This window comes from Macaca thibetana, chromosome 17, assembly GCF_024542745.1.
Source record: "Macaca thibetana thibetana isolate TM-01 chromosome 17, ASM2454274v1, whole genome shotgun sequence".
NCBI classification, from domain to species: domain Eukaryota; kingdom Metazoa; phylum Chordata; class Mammalia; order Primates; family Cercopithecidae; genus Macaca; species Macaca thibetana.
The window spans coordinates 17,802,349-17,819,185 of record NC_065594.1 but is presented as its reverse complement, the minus strand read 5'-3'; the positions used below and the strand labels follow the sequence as shown (position 1 = coordinate 17,819,185).

General features: G+C 37.9%; 1 protein-coding gene across 3 annotated transcripts in view; it reads left to right on the top strand.

Moving 5' to 3' along the window:
- Positions 1 to 190: 190 nt before the first annotated feature.
- The window catches only part of PROSER1 (proline and serine rich 1), a 28,577-nt gene continuing 11,930 nt past the window's right edge, over positions 191 to 16,837 (top strand). Inside the window, exons 1-9 of one of the 3 annotated variants that reach the window (XM_050766108.1) lie at positions 615 to 839; positions 3,826 to 3,891; positions 6,298 to 6,366; positions 8,577 to 8,671; positions 9,648 to 9,741; positions 11,567 to 11,677; positions 13,399 to 13,482; positions 14,821 to 14,899; positions 15,530 to 15,580. In XM_050766108.1, the coding sequence (XP_050622065.1) occupies positions 795 to 839; positions 3,826 to 3,891; positions 6,298 to 6,366; positions 8,577 to 8,671; positions 9,648 to 9,741; positions 11,567 to 11,677; positions 13,399 to 13,482; positions 14,821 to 14,899; positions 15,530 to 15,580 (694 nt within the window). In that variant the 5' untranslated portion in view covers positions 615 to 794. Of the gene's footprint in view, positions 840 to 3,825; positions 3,892 to 6,297; positions 6,367 to 7,439; positions 7,510 to 8,576; positions 8,672 to 9,647; positions 9,742 to 11,566; positions 11,678 to 13,398; positions 13,483 to 14,820; positions 14,900 to 15,529; positions 15,581 to 16,837 lie in introns of those variants that run through there. The other 2 variants (XM_050766110.1, XM_050766111.1) reach the window with 2 other exon arrangements.

The following is a 16,837-nucleotide window of genomic DNA, read 5'->3' as shown; positions in this document are numbered from 1 at the left end:
GGCTTTATAGTAGGTCCCCATGAGCTGGTGGGGGCTGTAGGGGTAACCAGGCAGGGCGCCTGGCGCTGCTGGGGCTGCGTTTTTCCGGAGTCCCCCTATGCGAGGCCGTGCCCCTCTTCGCCCGGCTCCCGGTGCTCTCCAGCCGCCGGCCCGCTCCCGGAAGCCGCAGCAGCTGGTAACAAAGAGCCTGCCGGCCCGCCTGCTGCCAGGGCCGAGGTACCCAGGAGTCGAGCGCAGCGGCTGGGGATGAGCGCGAGCCGGACCATGCGTCCGGGTTCGCGGCGGTGAGGGTCGCGGCCGGCGGCCGAGGCGCAGGTGCGGGTCGAGAGACCGGCGCCTCCCTCCCCGCCGCCCGTGGACTCCGAGTGCAGGTGTTTCTGCTCTGCCGGCCGCTCCACCTGGGCAAGCGGCTTCAAGAGCTACCTGTGGCTGCACCTGGCCCTCAGCTGCAGGGAAACGGCACTCAGCCCCGCCGCGGAGCCCGGGTTTTTCTGCAGAACTCAGGGGACCTGGCTCTTGCCCGAGGTGCCCTGAAGCATTGTGTGAATAAGCTGGGGAAGCCTGACTGGAGTGTTTTTTCTTTTTAATAAAAAAAGTTTTTCTGAATCTCAGTTTTTAGAATTTTTTTTTTTGCGAAGTTTGCAATACTCTCTACCTCTTCGCATCCTCTCTTGCTCGTGGAGTCTTTTTCCTCCTCAGCTATAAATATTTTTACTATCGGCGGAGCTGACCAGGGATGAACGTCTTGTAATTGCAAGTATAACTGTTAAAACCACGTCGGGGTAGTAGTCAAGATGGATAAAAAGTCCTTTGAAATGGTGCTGGATGAAATTAGAAAGGTAATTACACTCGATTCCAGGAATTATTTTATGAGATGACTTCTCGTGGTTTAGACTCTCTTTGAGGTACTGTGTGCAGATTGTGCAGCATGAGGATCCTAGGATTGCCAAATTGGTTTGAATTCTCACGTGTAATGGAGGAGTTTGTATCTTGATACGTTTCCAATACAGATAGAAATTAAGTTACGTTAACGCCGAATTTGAGACTCAGCGCGGTGTCGCGGGAATGATACTCAGACGGCCCTCCGTTCCAAAGCCTGCTTTACAAATCCTTAATAGCTCTGTACTTTGGGGCAAGTGGCTTAGTATTTTTGAGTTTATTGCCTCATCTTTCAGTAACACACGAGTGACTGAAAACTAGAGGTAATACGCAGAAAGTTTCTTTTATGGTAGTTATTATGATGGGGTTTTCAAATCTAAGCATAAGGTAGAGTGTATTTGTTGCGTTGGCCATGCAAAATTCGTGTCCTGATGTTAAGTGTGGCATTAAGTTTAGAGTCACGTTCTTAGGAACTGGCCGTCAATAACTTGAGGTTCAAATTTTTTTCTCCCGCTTTCCAAGTTTTTGCTGCTTTTTGAGGCTGTTGTGTGGATCCCATCTCCCAGAGTGAACCAGACAGCAATAATTCTGGAAGGTAGTCTTGAGCCTAACAATATCTCAAGCACAAAAATACCGAAAAGTTACTTATTTTAAAATGTAAGGACTTGGTGCACCATTGTTACATCAACACACGGTGCTTTCCTTTGGCCTTCCGGGCAATTATTCTTCCTCACCTGCATACCTTTACGACCCTTGACTGAAACGGAAGAAATTGTTCCCAGGTGCTCTGGGGCTTATTTCAGTTTACAAAGGTGTTATTAAAATTGTCTCTGGTCTTGCACTTTTACTTTGGTTTTATACAGCTTTTTTCTTTTTTCAAACTGACGTGTTTGAGTTTTCATATTTGATAATACTGAACATTCTTTTTTGAACAAATTCTGCTTTTGCAAATCCAATGTGTCCAATTAATTTTTGAAACAAAATGTTGGTTTGCTAACTATATGCCTAGGAATTTGTCAGAATTTGTTCGTGAGCTGATTTTTAATTACTTTTCATGAGAAAATAATTGGTGAGTCCAAGTAGACCGGCAGATTTTTACTTTTGGAAGATACAGGGTCTCAGTGTGCATATTCTCTTCCTAGTGTCATAAAAATGTCACAGTAAATTCTAAAGAGGGGAATAGGGAAATTTTCCAGATATGAAAGTCCTGTTCACATGAGATGGCAACTTAAGTCTGTATTTCTGGTCAGCAGTTAAAACATGTCTTCTGCTGGCTTTGCGGAATTAGATACATCAGCGTTGTCATGGTCTATTAAAATGGAATAAACTATTGGCGTATCTAAATATGAGCATTACTATTGATTTTTTTAAAAATTGCTCTTTGTAAATGTAAGTCAGTTTAAACCAGGTCATCCCTTGAGTATCACAGTGAGTTTATATAACAGATAATACTGGTTGTCATTACTGTCATTTGAAACTAGTGGCATTTAAGAAGCCACTAGCTAGAAGAACTGGGAAAGGGAGTAGAAAGGGGGAAAAAGCAATGCTTAATTGATTACTCAAAAAGGAGGGAGTAATGCTATTACTTAGTGAGCACTTACTTTGTGAGCCTGTTTTTAAGCACTTCTCCAGTCATGATTTATTTTGATTCTCTTTACAATCCACGAGGTGTAGGCACTGTACTTCTTACTTAAAGCTGGCGGCCTACTCTCTGTGAGGTTAACTAGTCAGCTCAAGACTCACCAGGTGGGAAGTTGGGGGCAGTGGCCGTATTCAAACTATGCTTGCAGAGCACCATGCTGCCCTGCCTGGGTTTACAGCTGGGTCTCTCAGGCATTGATGGAAGAATTGAGATATGACTTGGCATCAGTACAATCCAAGACCTTGTTCAGAAACTTGTATTTGACTGTGTCCGATTATTATATTGATAGTAAAACTCCTAGGAGTACATTATTTAGAATGCCTTTTTCTCCCTTTTCAGTGAATATTGAACTACTGAGCACCCAGGATACTTCAGCTGACTGGTCATAATACTTTTTCCTAGCAGAATGATATATGTGAAAAATATGATTATAATTATTTTGTAGTACAAGCAAAGGGATTCGTTCATTTTTAATGATTAGTGGCTACCGACTTAAGACAGCTGTTTCCATCGCTAAGATGAGCAGATAGCTGCAAGGGGAGCCTATGTGATTTAGTGGGCTCTAGATAGTGCTGCATCAAAGCCACCAACTTCTCCCTCACCCACTGACAGATTCCATAAAGGAAAGGAACCATCACTTATTGATTACCTATTACGTGTCACATCTAATGTCTGCTATTATAGTTTTCATGGTAACTTTTTGGGGTTAGTGAATGGTGTTCCCTGTATGAGTGAGGAAACTCAAAGGGAATTCAAATACCTCTCAAAGTCTACACTGCCAGTTTAGTGGCAGGCACAGACTTTGAATTCAGGGCTTCTTGCATTCTTATATCCCTGTAGAAATACTGAGAGCCTCAACTAGACCTTGTCTTATTCTTCCTGTCACTTAGCACATAGATATTCAATAATTGATGAATAACAACATCTGATATGTTTAATCTTAAAAATGACAATGTGATTGGATTTGGAATGTTTTGAAACTCTTTAATTACGTATTTAGGAATTCTAAATGTAACGCGTACTAATGTTGAATCATGTCTATTACAATTGTATTCCCTTTCCTTGTAGAAGCGGGTAGGGAAGCCCAGCAGATCTTCCTGCTTGCTCAGTGTGTCCCTCACAGTAGGGAACCTGGAAAGGTGGAAGGAAGGGCCTCTCACCACAGTGACCTTAGTTCCTCTGCATGACAGGGCTGAAGTAGACCTGCGCCTGTTGAGTTGCTTAGGCAGTTTTGATAGATACTTATTACTGTGCTGTTTACGTATATTAATGCTGTTTTACTGTGTGTGTGTGTTTTTTTTTAGGCTGTTTTGACAGAATACAAATTAAAAGCAATTGAATATGTGCATGGATACTTTTCTAGTGAACAGGTATTCCTCATTATTTGTTTAAACAAAGCCTTCTTTTTATACCAATGTTCTGGTTAATGTCTGTCTGCTGGCTGAATTCAGAATTGCTTTTACCTTTTTGCTGTATTTATCCAGGAACTCGAGAAGCTCCCAGTTTTGGCAGAAAACTTCACAGAATTTATAATTCAGGGACTAAGCACCTCTCCACTTTCACCCCAATTCCTATTTTAAAATGATTTTAAATATAGGGTCTTAAAGCAATTCAAAGCGTTTATGGTTCTGGGCACAATGTCAAAGATTTAGAAAGTTGTAATGGTAAATTTACCCAAATTTTTATAGTTATATGTAAGACAATTACAAAATTCATCATGTAATATAAAAGAAAATGTGAACAAATAATGAAATGTTTTTATATGAAGCCACTAGATAAAAATTTCAACAGTAAGAAAAATACACAGTGTTATTAATAAATAGTTGCTGTAACTGCCGGAATATTAACATTTTAAGCATGATGGTTTAGTGAAAACTTCACTCCACCTTAGGGGCAGTTTGCTAATTAAAATAAATGTGTGTCACACACATAAGGGGGCATGTTTCTGAGGGATAGTTAGAAAATTCTTGATAGGGAAATCAGGTATAAATATTAATAAGAATGTCTGGAGAACAGCTCGGGGAAAGGATGGACAATAAATTACATATTGAGTTAATAAATGCTCCAATTGAGTTAGTAAATGGTCCAACTTTTCATTGGTTTCTCAAGAACTTCAAAACTTGAAAGCATGAATGACCTTAAGCCTGTAGAAGTTCTGCCCACTAAATTCTCAAAAGCTACTTTATGATTTGCATTTATGGTCTTTATGTCAGTTTTTCAGCTTTCCCATTGCTTTACAAAGTTACTTTATGATCTTAAAAATTTAAATGTTTTGGCCAGGCACGGTGGCTCACACCTGTAGTCCCAGCACTTTGGGAGGCCGAGGCAGGCGGATCTCTTGAAGTCAGGAGTTCAAGACCAGACTGGTCAACATGGTGAAACCCCATCTCTACAAAAATACCAAAATGAGCCGGGCATGATGACTGGTGCCTATAATCGAGAATCACTTGAACCCGGGAGGCAGAGCTTGCAGTGTGCCAAAACCGCACCCTTGCGCTCCAGCCTGGGTGACAGAGCAAAACTCTGTCTCAAAAAAAAAAAAAAATTTAAATGTTTTAAAAAGATTTATAATTTCTTACAGCTAATAGCATTTTTTTCTTGTGTGTATGTGATGTACCACCCCGAGTGATGTTTCCACTTTGCTAAAGTCATTGCAAAGTTTATTAAGCCTACTTTCTAAATGAGCTTATTGTATTAAAGATTTTTCTTTGTATCTTAGATGTGGTGGCTTGTAAAATTTTATGGTTGGTAAAATACAGCATTTATTAGATATTAAGAACATTATTCCCATCAAAGTTTGAAGGACTTATACTTTTATCAAATTAACTGGAAAGTATACATAATACTTACTTGCTATATATGTCTCTCTTTATAAGGAGTAAAAAAAAATTCTTTTTTTAAGCATATTTTCAGGAACTGTCTTCTTGTATCACTTTTTTCCCCCTTTGGAACGTCTTTGGAGGCAGTGAAACAGGGTGGTGGTGATCATGCTGAGACCTCAGTGTCCTGATCTTTATGCCCTGTGCTCACCTCTTATTGGCTATCTCATAATGCTTCCCTCATTTGTTTGAAGTTCTTAGGTGGTAGTGGGAGCTGGTCTGAGCTGCACAGTCTGAGCTCTCAAATGATGTATCATTTAGGGGCTGCTGGAGTAATTCATGTTGATTCTTGACATTTTTAAGGGACTAGATTTATGATTTGAGTTTATGCCCTCCAGATTCAAGTTAAAAGACCTACTAGGACTAAAGTTAGTGGACCTACACTAAAACATACCACTGTGCCCTTGTGAATGCTCTTCTCCCCTCACATTGAAAAGTTTTCCATTCACAGTCCATCTTTATATTCCTAAGCCGACATTTGATCTCTGTCTAGTACTTTGAACCATCCTTTTCTTATTAGGATACTTTGTTTTTTCTGTATTGTATATTTTTCTTTCTTTCTAGACCAGTGCTGTCTAGTAGAACTTTTTGTGATGGTAGAAATGTTCTCTCCTGCAGTGTGCATTATTGTAATTATCAGCCTCACGTAGCTCTTGAGCACTTGAAATGTGGCTTGTGTCACTAAGGAACTGAATTTTTAAATTTTATTTGATTGTAAGTGATTTAAGGTTATGTAACCGCATGTCGCTATTCTATTAGCACAGTTTTCAGACTTTAATGCCACCTGTATCACCTGGGCCTGGGCTGCACACGTTGAATTATAATGTCAAGTACTGAAATAAATCTTATAGAAATGTTTGCAAACATGCTGTCATTAGAGCTGTTCTTTGTTTTCAGGTGGTTGATTTGCTGAGATATTTTTCCTGGGCCGAGCCCCAGTTGAAGGCAATGAAAGCATTACAGCATGTAAGTAACTTATTTTTTCCTTTAGAACGTAGAATTTAAGTATTTTTAATTCTCCCAGTTGTCTATAGTTGATTTCAGTTGTAATTTATTTGCATTAGAAAAGCAAACTCTAAGCGTTATTGTACTTTGATTGAAAATAGCTATGTTAAAAAATTAACATTTTCCAAACTGTACATTTGAATTGTATGCCACAGTGTCCTGATTGGCAAGTTAGAGGAAAACTTCACCGGCAAGCAAAATATGGGATTTGAATTCTTAATGGTTTTTTGCACTTCTGTTTTTTTAATATCCATCTTCACCATCTTTCTGTTTAGTCTTAGAAAAGTTAGTACTGTCCAAATAAATTTTCAGTGATGATGGAAATTTTTATATCAGCACTGTCCATTATGGTAGCCACTTGAATGTGCCTCATCTGAGGAACTATATTTAATTTTATTTCATTGTAATTAGTTCAAATAGGTACATGTGCTTAGTGGCTACTATATTGGATAGCACAGCTCTAGAACCTAGGTCAGCAGGAGCATCTAGATCACACAGGAGTATCTGCCTGTGTAGGAAGATTTTTGAAGCAATATCAGGCCTGGGTATCTTCAGTGAAATCGAAGTCAAGTGAAAAGATCCTTGACTTTCTAAACTGATGAGCCTAGGAAAGTATCTGGGTCTGTTAGTGCTACTTTGTGACCTCCTCTTTAATATTTGCTTTTTTACTGCTTTACTAAAGAAAGAGTTTCCGCTCCTATTCTCTGGGGGTGAAGATGTTTCTCCAGGTTCCAAAAGGACAGTGCTTTGCTCTTGAGAGGGAGAGCAAAGCAAAGAGGCTCTATAAGAAATACTGATAAGGGGCTCAGGGTGGTGGCCAAGCCTGTAATCCCAGCACTTTGGGAGGCTGAGGGAGGAGGATCGCTTGAGGCCAGGAGTTCTAGACCAGCCTGGGCAACATAGCGAGACCCTGTCTCTACAAAAATATAAAAACTTTAAATTAGCTGGGTGTGGTGGTATGCTCCTGTAGTCCTAATTACCCAGGAGGCTGAGGGAGGGGGAATATTGATGAGGGCTTTGCTTTATTTTATCAGGACAACAAACTCATGACAAAACTCTGAGGCCTGCTTGCCTGTCTCCCTGCCTTAGACTTAAAATTCAGAGGTGAGAAGGGTATCACAGGGACAACTCAATACACTTACTTGAATTAAATTAAGTCTGACCTTTTCTAACAAAGTCAGTCTGATTTGATTGTTTTCTCACTGAAGACTGATTTCACCAATTAGTTTACATGGTAAATATTTCCATAAATTAAATGAGCTAAATTAGTAGTTTCAAAGTTCTCACAGATAAATAAATGTATTTAAGAAAATCGACCTTTTATGAGTATTTAAACTTCTGATAAAATTGTTAGGTATCAATTTAAAAATATGCAAAGGGGCATATAGTTTTATCAATTCTTCTGGTAGTGCATAAATAATAGTATGTGAAAACCACTGTTCCAAATTTAAGGAACTCTTGGATATTGATTCTAGCCAGTCTTACTTCTTATGTTGATGTTGCTTTTAATTTTCCTTCACTGTTAACATAAATCTCCAAATTGGCCACATCTTCTGGATGTTCTTCAAAAATAAAGGTACCCTAGTCAAATAATCATGTAACTTTCCACACAATCTTTTTGCATCACAATGCACATTAAATTAAAATAAGACTTAAAGTTCTGCAGTAGAGAAACCTGTTTAACCCAGCTTTTCCCCTACCTTATGTGGCTAGTGTAACCTTTTTTTGAAATACGTTTAACACCATGGAATCACTGATCTGTGGCATACTTAGCCCCCTGAGGAGCATAATAATGTTTTTCTAACCTTTGAAAAATTTAATCTCCCATATGTATGAGTATAACCTTTTTATATAACCTTTCTGAGGAAAGTAATACTTCTAATTTTTTTAATTATGTAAGTGAACACATCGAGAAATGTGGATTAAAAAGAGCTTGTAGGAGAACTTAGATCTTCATTAGATATTTAGCTGAAATGGTTACATTGATAGAATATGAGTATAATTCATTTATTTTTAGAACTTTCTTTTGAGTAAGTGGTTTTCACCTAAAATGTGATATATTTTATCTAAAATGTTTATATTAAGAGCATTTAACTATACTTCCAGAAAAAGGTAATTTCTGGCATGAAAATTTCACGTGTTAAAAATAAAATTATTTTTTATATTAACAGAAAATGGTGGCTGTCCAGCCGACAGAAGTGGTCAATATACTCAACTGTTTCACTTTCAGTAAAGACAAACTAGTTGCTCTTGAACTGTTAGCCTCGTAAGTATTTCTTTTTCTTTTTACTTCATTGGGAAAAAATGTGGAAGCCTTTTAAGTGTCTAAGCAGTGTGTGTTAATGTGTCAAAATTCTGGTGGTAAAAGGAACTCTAACAAAATACAGTCAGAAGCATAGGGATACATTCTGATTTCCTCATGAGAAAAAGTATCTAGTGTACTTATTACACACATGGTTATAACTTATAAAACGAAGGGGCTTAACAAGATTGTTTGATTTGATTTTTTGTATTTCAGTTATTTGCTTTGCCTTCCTACTCTGAAAAGACAGGAATTTAAGAATTAGAGATTCTTTCACTTACTGACACAATAATTTTTTTTTTTTTTTGGCAAAGTGCTTATTTTTTCTGAGCCTTATTTGCCTCACTTGTAAAAATAAGACTTACCCACTTAATAGGGTAATGAACTCTAAATATCAGAAAGTCTGTGAAAGCACCTACCACAGCATTTGACAGATGACCGTAATGAATGTAAGCTCAAAAAGACAAGGAAAGAACCTACTCCTTTGCGTAACTGAAGAGTGGATAAGTTATTTATTTGTAACACATACATTTTTAAGTCCTTTTTATATTCATAGGTGTCCATGAAAGCACAAAATTAAAATAAAGCACAAGATAAAACTTTATACATTTAGCATAAAATGACTCTTATGCATTTTGCACGTGGGTGGTTTCTCTTGCCATAGCTCTCCTATCACTGAAGAGAGTATATTTTGAAAAAACTCAAAATAGTGATTTTTATTTACAGTATTACTGTTTTACTTTTCAGTAATCAGATAAACCTGTTATTATATTTATATGTAAACATATTATTTAAATTGAGCTATTAAAAGTAGTCACACTTTTCTGCCTATGTCACGGGGAAAGCTTACTCAGATATGTTTGTGCAGTAAACAAAGATTGCTTACCTCTATGTATGGTCAGGTTTTTAAACAAAAAGCTAAATTGTGTTTTCTTGGTAGGAACATTATTGATGCACAGAATTCTCGTCCTATTGAAGATTTATTCAGGATAAATATGTCTGAGAAGAAACGATGCAAGAGAATACTTGAACAGGTAGTTTTCTGAAGATTGCCATGTACTTGGTATGCTGGTTTTTCTGAACGTTGAAGGCGAAAAAGCACCTTTCTTCTTACTAACTTTGGTGAATAACTTGAATGCTGTTGTACAATGGGTTAAAAATGAACATCTCTGTGGTCTATGGAGTGGAAATAGAGCTGGTTGACAGGGACAGTCAAGGGGGAAGAGATGGCTTGAGAGTGAGAAGTTGGTTGGCCACTCAGCTTGAACCTCATGGAAATGTTTATGTCTTGGTCCCTTGGTACCTTTGTCATGGCTTCAAGTTTTTGCTTTAAACTTTATTTAGGAACTTAACTTTTCAAAGTTGCTTTGTTATCCAGTTTATTTTAAATCAGATTCATAAGAGATGAATATTAAAGCAAGTTTATTAGTTAAAACTACAGTTTATTAGTTAAAAATCTATAAGAATTGGAGCACAATAGTACTTGTCCAACCTTGGAAAACTTGATTTGTCATCTAAGATAGTTACTTCTAAGGTAGGATTTTGATGGCTGGAAGCTGAATTAATTAATTATTATGAGCCTGGCAGTTCGGTTGTATTTAATACTCACAGACTCCTTTAAGCCCAGGGATGGTTTGTGAGCAAATTTGCCTTAGTCATACATTGTTGTAGAAGTGTTAAGATCTGAGCCATGTTTCTTTACTTTAGTAACTTCCTTATCAGTTTTCTTGACTAAAACCTTTAAGGCAACATGGGTATTACTGCTGTAGTTTTCTTTCTTATGAAGTGTTCCGAGCATGTCACTTTCCTTCTCAGAAATTTTCTGGGCCTGAGTGTTATGTGGAATAGGCCCTCTGGTCAATGTAAGTTAGTACAGCTTTTCTACAAGGTAAACTTGAAGAGCCTTTAAAATACTTATACTTTTTGGCCCCAAATTTCTACTTCTAGGAATTTATCTGAAGGAAATGTTGAAATATACAAATTTATATATAAGGGCATTCACCCCGGTATTCTTTATTATAGCCAAAAATTCAGATGATTTCAGGATTGGGGTATTCAGTAGAGGGGCTGAGTTATATAGCTAATTTACATATATGTACTGTGAATGGATTTATACAGCCAATATGTAATACATATAACATTGTACATACTTGGGAATATATATATACACACACACACATAGCTGGATATTTCTATAACATAATTGGAATATGTGTTGCCTAATACAGTGTTTTTTCATTTATTAGTATGTATTGAGCACCAACTCAGTATGTGTTTGGTATCATTTAGAAGCTGAGGATGCAGTAATAAACAGACCTAAATCCCTTCCCTTACTATTTCTCATAAATACGTAACAGTATGTTGAACATTATTACTTGGTTTTTGAACGGTGTTTAGCTCTTTGGACCACCCAATGTCATGTTGTTTGTTTATGTTGTCCTCCACTGGGTTGTAAAGAGCAGGGACCATGTTTCTTTCATCTGTGTCCTCCTTTCCTCAAATGTAACATGACCTTGGCGTTTGTAGATTTGAACTGTTATTTCTTGATAGTTGAAGAAATGGGACATATTAGATAATAAAGACTTTTTTACACCATTTACAAAATCTGTTGTGAAGACATTCTTTGAGTCTGTTAGTTGCAACATTATTATGTTACCATTTTAATTGTTCCGTTTAAATAAAGTGATTTTACTTATTACTTTTGGTCATATTCACCACTGTAAGTGCTGAATGATGTATGAGCAGATTGCATGTAGTGCTGTTCCTTAACTCATTTTTTTTTTTAGCTGAGCTTCCCAATGTTCAGAATACTTGACTTTAAGAATTTTTTTTCTACCCCTCTTCTTTGTTATATTACAGGCTTTTAAGGGGGGCTGCAAAGCTCCTCATGCTATGATATCTTCTTGTGGAACGATCCCAGGAAATCCATATCCCAAAGGAAGACCTAGCCGCATAAATGGCATTTTCCCAGTAAGCATACTTCTATAGCTATATATGAAACTTCCCATGGTTAAGTATGAAGTGTAGAATAAGTTAATGGTATTTAAAGGAAAGGAATTTTATGTCAGTAACTTAATTCCTAGGCCCACCACTGATCGAAAGTTCATGTCTAAACTTCATTAAAGCATTAAAGATATTTATATAAAATCTATAGAACAAGACAAATAGAAGAGAAGATGATTTTGTTTTATTTTTCAAAGTACTTTAGAAGCACTGATTTACATTTAGTAAAGGAACAGTTCTCAAATTCTCAGTATTGTTACAATCTCAGTTTCATTCAGTGAATTGTGTTTGGGAAACTTTGCATGCAGTGTTTCCTTCCTGGAGAATCACACTGCATATAAAGGCTCTGAGAAGTATATAAAAAAGAAACTTGTTTTTATATCATCTAATGTTCCTCAAACCTCTTTGTAAAACAACTTTCTCAAAGAATGTTATATTTCTGTTGCTGCATAACAACCCCACAGCTTAGTGAATTGAAGTAATAAACGTTTATCACCTCCCATGGTTTTTGTGGGTCAGGAATACTGGAGCGCTTAGCTGGGTAGTTCTGGTTCAGGTCTTTTCATGAGGTTACATTCATCTGAAAGTTTGATTGGAGCCCAAGAATAGCGCCTCAAGGTGACTCGTTTACATGCTTGGCAAGGTAGTGTTGGTGGTTGGCAGGAGTCCTTTGTTGTCCACCACAAGGACTTTTTTGTAATGCTGCTTGGGTGTCCTCATGACATGGCAGCTGGCTTCTACCAGAGCAAGTAATCCAAGCAAGAGAGGACAAATGGAAGCTGCCTGGAAGTCAGATGCCATCCTTTCTGCAATATCCCGTGTGTTACACAGGTCAGCCCCATTCACTCTGGGAGGGAATCTGCAAGGGCAGGTAGGAGATGAGGATCGGTCAGGGACAGCTTGGGAGGTGGCTCCCACGCTAGTATATACCATTTAGCCACACACACTGTTAGGGTGATGGCACACTGCAATAATCTATCAACTTATTCCGATCTGTAAATTTTAGCAGTCTTAAATAAGGTCTCATTTACCCTTGACAATATAAATAATCACACTTAATCTTTATAGAGAACACCATTTTTTCTTATCCACTTTCAACTGTAACATAGGTACTCTTATTCTTTGAGGATTATGCATACTGTGGCATTGGAAGTTAATTTCTGATTGCTCCTTTTTGTGAAGGAAAAAAATTAGAACATACTGTATTCCAAAAAAAAGCAGTAATATAGTAAAACAATGCAGCATAACAACTATTTACATAGCATCCACATTGTGTTCAGTATTGTAAGTAATCTAGAGATTATTTAAAGTAGATGGGTGGATATGTTTAGGTTATATGCAAATACTGTGCCGTTTTATATAAGAGACTTGAGCATCATGTATTTTGGTATCTATGGGGGAGGCCCTAGAACCAGTCCCTCTGGATACTTGATCTTTTCCTGTCATTCTGTGTTTTTCATGTTCACTTCTGAGTACCTTTGCATGTGATACGAGAGTTCCATAGCATAGGAGGACTGAGGACCTTATCAGGGTCATGCCGCCAGGCGGTGCAGAATTGAAATGGGAATGCAAGTCTTTACCCTCTTACCAAGTCCTTTTCTTCAGTGTAATCCAGTGAGGTTGGTTATTGTTATTGGTTTGAGGGGGTTTGTTCTTAATTTTGAATTATCTTTTTTTTTTTTAAATAGGGAACTCCTTTGAAAAAAGATGGTGAAGAATGTACTAATGAAGGCAAAGGAATAGCTGCACGAATTCTTGGACCATCCAAACCAGTATGTTTAGAAAAGGATGAAACAAGCCCCAACTCCTTCCTACTTAGTTTTCTTTTTACTCAAAGCATAAGTTTTATTTTTGTGTTGCAGAGTTTGAAGTATTCTAGAAATTGTAGGAGAGTGAGAGAGTGAATGGTTGAGGGAAATATAAATATTTAACAGTATTAAGAGCCCCTTTGAGGTTAAGCTTTTTATTTAAAGTAAAATCAGTCAAATTGCTTTCAGTTTTTTCTCAAGACGCGTTCAACTGTTCAATTGCAGATATGGAGTGTGAAGAGTTTGTTTTAACTCAGTTTGTAGTTAAGCTGAATCAGTGTTAGTGAAACCACAGTGAAGCCAGGAGGTTGAAAGTATTTGCAAGATGGTGATTATAATGATTGCACTGTAAACAGGACAGGAGAAGACAACCCCATGGGTTGAAGGATCTTTGGAGTTGAAGTACTAGAGGCCTGCATACAACCACCTTGCAAAACCTGCCCGTCCACATGACAAGAACTCCAGTGGAGTAGTTTATGGCAGAATAGTCACACATCGTGGTTCTTGCACAAGACTTCAGATAGGGCCACAATTATGGGAGCTGAAAATAATCTGGCTACCTTACCACCAGGAGACCCTTTCCCCTGCCTCGCAGGCATGCACAGGCTCTCTCTGTAGGTAAAAAGTAGAGCATTTATTTAGCTTAGCTTCAGGTACTTCCAGTTTTCTAAAGACCAGTTCTTTGAATGCTTTTTGTTACTTAGATAGCTCCATCAACTGTAAAATAAGTACTGGTGGATTTATGGATTTCAAAGGGCGGAACAACTAACATCCTGAATTCCTGATTCCAGTCTACATTCTACTAGAGTTGTCAGAATGCCAAATGCTAAAGCAAACAGTGCTTTTTGTCTTCCAAAAGGAGAAGAGAGGGTGGGAATGAGGATGAATTCCTCTCACTGTAGGAGGATGTTGCCACTGGGAGTTCTTGCGTCATTTGAGATTGTAAAACCTAGAAGACTTCTTGTCTTTGTTATGGAGGAGGAAACAGGAATTCTTGGTGTAACTTAGTCTGGGCCTGGGAGGAGTTTGCTGTTTACGATGAGGTCTAACCCCTTATTGGAGATGATTTTTAAAAATAAACACCTTTGTGACCATCTTTGGCAAGATCTACGTTTGGAATTTAATAGCAACCACATTGATTAAAGCAAAGAAATTTCCGTCATTTGTCGTCGCATGTAGTCCAGTAGTTGGTATGCTGGGACATTTTTAGCGTATTGGGACTAAATATTTTGAAAGACAAGTTGCCAAGGAGACGGCTTACTTGGTTTTCTTCTAACTGCTGTGTTTTCCCCCGTCTTTTAGCCTCCTTCAACATATAATCCACATAAACCTGTTCCTTACCCAATACCTCCATGCCGACCACATGCAACTATTGCACCAAGTAAGGAGTTCCCTTATTTTTTACTTGTTTTTCTTTTTTGCTGTTTATTTATTAAATTGACAGTAAGTGCTGGTCTATGTGCTTGGGAAATCTGTAGCACCTCTGATATGCTACTGTGAGCTTAATTATGCCCATAGTTAGCTAGTAGTGTCCTGGCCTCCAACACTGTAGCAGACAGTTTATTTAGGATATTTTCTTTATGATAAATTACAGATTATTTTTAGTCATTCATTATTTATGGGTTTTCACTTTGGTAAATCATCTAGAATTCCTTTTTTGGTAGTTGGTGTTCGGAGGAGTCATTAATGCATTTAACTTAAAAAAGTCAAGTATATGTGTTTGGCAGGAAAGACAAATAATTTAAGTATAGCAGGTTCTGCCTGCCATGCCATTCACTGAGCTTATCCCTGCAATGAGCATGCAGTGGGAAATAGGAATCTCTGGTTGTTTCATTTGGTGTCAGTTTTCACGTAACTCTAGACCTAGACCTCTATCTAAAATCAACTCTATTAAATAGGAGTTTTTATAATGCATAGCTGCATTAATATAGTTTGAACTCCTAGTCACAGAACAATACTAGTCACAGAACAGTGCTAACTTATATTTATTTCTGTTGTGTTTTTATTTTAGGTGCTTATAACCATGCAGGTCTGGTACCATTAGCCAGTGTCATAGCTCCAGGTACGCCCCCTCCACCTCCATATACTCCTAATCCTGTAGGAACAGGTAAAGTCATGTTATTTGGGAGTGTTTAAGTAACTTATTCGTACACAAATGTATACTTGGAAGGGACAGTTGTTTGGCATGACGTAATATTCTGACAGAGGGAACATAAGCTCAGGAGTCTGAAGGATCTGGAAGTGAATCCTTGGTAATATTGGATAGTTTTCGTAGTCTTGATGGACTTCACTTTCTCTGTTTGTAGTATAGGATAACATTTTAATAGCATTTATTCAGTAACATATTTAATGAATATTAGATGATCCTATCATGTGCTGTGTGCTGTGGATACAGAGGTGCACAAAGAGTCATGTTTGCAAAGAGTCTAGTGAAAAAATACAGATGAGGAAAGAGAAGGCCATTTCAATATATTCCACATTATTGGTTCTGAATTGCACATTTTTTATAGTTTAATTTCTCTGAAATTAGAATGTGATTTATAGCAAGTGGCATCTTAGATTCAAAGAGAGAAGTTGGAATGATCAGTGCTGTGATAGGGTTAGAATGCTATAGAAGCTCATAGGAGAGGCATCCAAACCAGCCCTACTAAGGTAAATGTGAGCTGCTTGCTTAATATACTGCTAAAGGTTGTTGACCCAATAATGAAGCTGCCATTTAATTGAATTAAGTTGAGGAGGAAACGGGTAAAAACAGACTGATAATCAAATATGAGGAATGACAAAGCAACAATGAGGTGGTTTCTCTGTAGTCAGGAACTACCTGGGGCACTTTAAAAATATATCCTTAGTTCCCCACTTGTAGAGATTCTATTCAGTGTATTGTGGTGGGGTTGCCTGGTATTTTTATTTTTTATTTTTAATGATCTGGTGCTTCTTTAAGCAAGTTTGGGAAATGCTAGAATTTGTGCACAGAGAACCCAGAAGAGATCAAAGTATCAACTTTTTTTTAAGGATCTTTATTAAGTGCTAGATTGAAGAGAGCTGGAGGACTTTCTGCCTCCAAAGTTTTATTAAGAATCTTTGGACACTAGGGTAGGCACCTTTCTGACTCCGCAAAGGAATTGTCAGAAACTGAAATTGATGGATGAATATGTATGGAGTTGACAGCGAGGTAGCAAAGAGTACTCTGCGCAAAGGCAGTGTGTCACATGCAGATTAGAAGGGTAATTACTTGGGGAGGGGGTGAATTGGGCACCCCGTGCCTGGCAGAGATAGGGCAGGAGCTGGAATTCAGCCCGCTGTAGCCTAAGTTCCACTG